General features: G+C 37.4%; 1 protein-coding gene across 1 annotated transcript; it reads right to left on the reverse strand.

Moving 5' to 3' along the window:
• Positions 1–2,809: 2,809 nt before the first annotated feature.
• On the reverse strand, positions 2,810–4,342 carry LOC127808520 (uncharacterized). Its single transcript, XM_052347095.1, has one exon. The coding sequence runs from the start codon at positions 4,340–4,342 to the stop codon at positions 2,810–2,812; it is 1,533 nt and encodes a 510-aa protein (XP_052203055.1).
• Positions 4,343–5,658: the final 1,316 nt, after the last annotated feature.

The raw sequence follows: 5,658 nt of genomic DNA on the forward strand, positions 1-5,658 counted from the left end.
TTTGGGTTTCAGCTCCTCTATTATATATTCCTAGAACTAATACATCAAATGACAAAAATGCCATTGTCTTGTTCAGTAACAGAAAATAGAAATAACATCATAAAATTATGAGAGCACAAAATACAGTAAAGCACAAAAATACAGTAAAATCTAATACGCCCCCTCAGGATGGATTGTGTATGTCATGAACAGCCATCTTGGCTAACAAAGGAAATAAAAGGGATGTTGGTAACGCTTTGGTGAAGACATCAGCCAGCTGGTGTCGTGAGCGAATGGGAAGCAGCTTAACAATTCCTGCAACCAGCTTCTCACGAATAAAATGACAATCCAATTCGATGTGCTTTGTGCGCTCATGAAACACTGAATTGGAAGCAATGTGAATGACAGCCTGGTTATCACAAAAAAGAAGAGCAGGAGATAAAGTATGAACATGAAAATCCAATAATAATTGAGTTATCCATACCAGTTCACTTGCAGTGGATGCAAGTGCCCTATATTCAGCCTCTGTAGAAGAGCGGGAAACAATACTTTGTTTCTTAGCCTTCCATGAAACCATAGAATCACCGAGAAAAATACAAAACCCAGTAGTAGACCGTCTTGAATCCAAACAGGAGCCCCAATCAGCATCAGAAAAAGCTCTAAGTTGAAGCGAAGAATTAGCTGAGAAAAACAAACCTTGACCGGGGGCTGTTTTAAGATATTGTAACAAATGATGAGCAGCATCTAAGTGAGGCTAACGAGGCTGTGAGATAAACTGACTGAGCTTATGAACAATAAAGGTAATATCAAGCCTAGAAACTGTAAGATAAAGCAATCTACCGATAAGCCTTTGATATACTGAAGGATCAGGCAGTAAATCACCCTCAAAGGAACATAATCTGGTATTAGGTAACATGGGTAATGAAGTAGGCTTGCAAGCAAGAAAACCTGTATCCTCTAGAAGCTGAAGTGTATAATGACGCTGAGATAGAGAAATACTTTTAGAAGACCGAGCTATCTCCAAGCCAAGAAAATGCTTCAACCGACCTAGATCTTCCAGTTTAAAATGATGATGAAGAAATTCCTTTAGAGAAGTAATGGTGGCAGCATTTGGACCGGTGATAATAATATCATCAACATAAACGAGTAAGGCCACAAAAGAACTGCCAGTACCCTTAGTAAACAATGAATAATCAGATCGAGATTGATGAAACCCATGTTTAATAAGAACCCCAGAAAACTTCGAAAACCATTGACGAGAAGCCTGCTTCAAGCCGTAAATAGACTTGTGCAGCTTACACACTAATCGCCCTCCCAAAAGAGGAGGTTTAGGCTTATAACCAGGGGGCAAGTCCATATACACTTCTTCAAACAAATCGCCATTTAAGAACGCATTATTCACGTCAAGTTGTACAAGAGACCAATTATGAACAGCAGCAAGAACAAGTAAAATCTTAACTGTTACCAGTTTTGCAACAGGAGAAAATGTATCAAAAAAATCTAAACCCTCTTGCTGAGTATATCCTTTGGCCACTAAACGAGCCTTGTATCGTTCTATAGAACCATTTGAGTTATATTTAATCTTGTACACCCATTTACAACCAATAGAATGTTTATCAGAAGGAAGAGAAACAACTGACCAGGTTTGATTTTGATGCATAGCATTTAGTTTAGCCTCCATAACAGCCCTCCAATGAGGAAACTAAACTGCTTGAGAATAATGTTGTGGCTCTGGAGTAGAAGAAACTGATAAAATGAAATAACTATGGGAAGCTGAAAGTCTGTCATAAGTAAGATGATCATTCAAGGGATAAAGAGTCTGAGTATTTGACAATGGTTTGCTAGTTAGGAGACTACAATGAAAATCTTGAAGATAAGATGGTGGTTTAATAACTCGAGTTGTCCTGCGAACAGGAAAAGTAGGAGCCGTAGTAGAAGAAGAATAAGGAACAACCAAATCAGAGAAAGTTGGAGTACGGGAAGATTGTATGGAAGGAGAAGTCTCATGAGGAGATGAAGAAGATGTCATCTCCAAAGATGGCATGGGCAAAACAAGATCGGGAAAAGGATCAATCAAGTCAGCAGAGGAATTAACAGTGTGGAAAGGAAACACATGCTCATGAAACACAACATCCCGAGACACCAATATAGACTTGCGATGAAGATCATACAATTTATATCCTTTCATGCCTGGTGGGTAGCCAATGAAGACACATGCAGTGGCTCTAGGAGAAAACTTAGTCCGATGAGAAGGTAGGGTGGAAGCAAAACACAAACATCCAAACACCCTCAAAGAAGCATAGTCAACAGGAGCATGGTATAACATTTGATAAGGTGTTTGAGAATGTAAAACAACAGCTGGTGTTCGATTTATTAAGGCAGCCGCAGTTAGGACACATTCCCCCCAAAATTTTATCGGAGCCCGAGACTGAAAAAATAGAGCCCTAGCCACATTCAGTAAATGCTGATGTTTACGTTCTACAACAGAATTCTGTTCAGGCCATTCGACACAAGAAAATTGGTGAAGCACCCCTTTAGATGAAAAAAAATCCGTAAAAGATAATTCAGGGGCATTGTCAGACCTAAAAGTCTTGATAACTGTATTAAATTGAGTTTCCACCATAGCAAAAAATCTAGGTATAATGGCCTTAACATCATATTTCTGTTTCATGAAAAATACCCAAGTAAACCTTGTACAATCATCTACTAGGGTCAAGAAATATCTATAACCAGCATGTGTTTGTATGTGATAAGGTCCCCATGTATCACAATGAATAAGATCAAAAGCCTTTTGAGACATGCTATTATTTGAAACAAAAGACAGTCATCTCTATTTTGCCAATGGACATATTGAACAAGGAACCGTGGCCCTTTTATTATTTGGAAAATTCAACAATTCACTCAACATATCCAGTTTTTCAAAAGCTAGATGACCTAGCCTGTTATGCCAAATGTCTTTACTAACAACATGTGCTACTATTTCATCAGAATTACACAACCTATCATCAGATTGCTTATCAAAGACAAGTGAATCAGAGTCAATCACATACAAACCATTCATGTGTTCAGCCTTGCCAATCATCCTCGAATGACAGAGATCCTGAATAATACATGAATCAGATAAGAATCTGAAATATAAAGATGAGTGTGCCGCCAAAGCACTTACTGATATCAGATTAAATTTGAATTGAGGAATGTAGAGAACATTCTCTAGCAATATGTAAGGAGACAACTTCACATTTCCAATAAAAGAGACAGAAAACCGTCGATGATCAGGTAAGGTCACAAATGCATTTTGAATAGGCCTTAATTGATGAAAAGATGAACAATCATAACATATATGACTTGTAGCCCCTGAGTCTATTATCCAAAACCTAGGGCAACCTAGGCTGGAAGCAATATTTGTTGAAAGACATATACCTGACGCCTGATCAGGAGTTTTTGAAGCATCCGCATCAATCTTAACATCAGACAGGTGAGTACTCAACATACTTAGCAGATTTTGGTACTGTGTGGGAGTCAAAGACTGCATAAAATTGCCCATGTCTTGACTCTCAACTTGATTAGTGCCATCACCGTTCACCTGATTAATGGTAGAATTGATTTGATTAGACTTTGACTGATTCATATTGTTCCTTTGCCTAGGTTTGTATCCCGGAGGATATCCATGAAGCTTATAGCATTTCTCAATTGTGTGCCCATTATAACCACAATGAGTACATACAGATCTTTCTTTCCGTTGAGACTTACTAAAGTTAGACCTAGTCGCTTCATGTTTTACTGAAAATAAGGCTGAATCATTTCCATTACCATTCAACACTGCTCTTTTATTTTCTTCTTGAGATATTAAGGCAAAAACCTTTTTTATGAGAGGTAAAGGATCCATAAGAAGCAATTGACCACGGATTTGAGCATATGAGTCATTCAGGCCCATTAAAAAAGACATTACATATTCCATATGATAATGATCTGCAAGTGACTTTGTACCCCCACAAGAACACTTTCCACATGTGCATATAGGTCTAAAATTGTTTAACTCATCCCAGACAGCCTTAAGTCTAGTGAAATATGCACTTACAGATAATTGACCTTGATTTAAGTTCATCATCTCACGTCTCAATTGAAATATTCTAGGACCATTACTTTGTTGAAATCTATCTTTAAGATCATTCCATATATCAAACGCAGATTCTGAATATATCAAACTTGTAGAAATTTCTTTAGAAACAGAGTTTAAGATCCATGAAATGACAATATTTTTGCTCCGGATCCAGGCATTAAGTAGAGTGATATCACCTGAAGGTCGTACAATTGTACCGTTGATGAAACCTAGCTTGTTCTTTACCGACAATGCAATCGTCATTGAACAGCTCTAGGAAGCATAGTTCTCTCCAGTCAGCGGCTGAGATACAAGGACAAGACCGGGACTATCTGAATGATGGATAAAGAACGGGCTGGAACCATCGTCGATGGCGGAATGACTCAACGACGAGGAAATTGCATCAGAAGTGATAGATGCCATAAGAAACAAAGGAAGACAACAAACCAGGAAGAAACACAGATCTGTTGAAAAAAAAAACACAAGAACGCCAAGTCGTTGGATGAAAACGACGAGAAGCACAGATCTGTTGAAAGAAAACACAAATCTGTCCAAGATCGCCGGATGAAATCGACGAAGAAACACAGATCTGTTGAAAAAAAAAATACAGATCTGTCCAAGATTGTCGGAACAAAACAAATAATCGGAGAAGAAACTGAAAACAAGAAGCCGGACGAACAAGAAGAGAGGCAAACCCAAACCCTAATAGTGCTCTGATACCATATTTGAAATAGAGAACCTATTCGAGAGAGAGAAAATTTATAAATGCCTCATTAACCCATTTGGGGTTTCAGCTCCTCTATTATATATTCCTAGAACTAATACATCAAATGACAAAAATGCCATTGTCTTGTTTAGTAACAAAAAATAGAAATAACATCATAAAATTATGAGAGCACAAAAATACAGTAAAGCACAAAAATACAGTAAAATCTAATAATATTGCAGTTTTCGCTTTTGATTTAGAATTAAATGGCTTCGCATTTAAAAAAAAAATATTTTACTCATTTTTCAGTATTTGGATGACAAATATGTGAAAACTATGACCAAGTGTCACTCTTTCATCCCTCGCAAAAGAAGCATCCACAGGGTTCAAAGGACTTCTTGTCTTCATACTTCTCTCAAGAATTATCCCCCACCTTTGGACAAGTAGGTTTTTGAAGAGCCCTTGGACTTCTTTTTTTGTACTCGACCAGGGACTGTATTCCCTTAATAGCTTAGTTCTTAGCGCTCTCTCTCTCTCTCTCTCATTTGGCCTCGTTCTTAAGCCCATCGATGAAAATAATATGCAACATGATATATGTGAGCTTCGTTATGTGGTCTTATATAGTTGGACATCTTGTGCTCCAAGTTCCTTTTTTTTTTTTTAGCCTCGAAGATGGCATTTTTCAACTCCTTTGATGGTCTATAATGTATTAGTACCGTTACTTCTTTCTTTCTTGACATTAACATGTTTTTTATGGCACTACAATGCAAGGGTATCACTAAGGTAGCATTTGTTAACCAAGATATAGATCGAAAAAAGTATAATATGGAAAGCATTTCAGATAAAAGTGTTTTTTATTGTATTTGTTAAATTT

The sequence above is a fragment of the Diospyros lotus genome, chromosome 8, assembly GCF_014633365.1.
Source record: "Diospyros lotus cultivar Yz01 chromosome 8, ASM1463336v1, whole genome shotgun sequence".
Taxonomy (NCBI): Eukaryota; Viridiplantae; Streptophyta; class Magnoliopsida; order Ericales; family Ebenaceae; genus Diospyros; species Diospyros lotus.

Bases quoted from the DNA above. Each gene is read 5' to 3' on its own strand.
- LOC127808520 (XM_052347095.1), bottom strand. From the start codon at position 4,342: ATGACGATTGCATTGTCGGTAAAGAACAAGCTAGGTTTCATCAACGGT.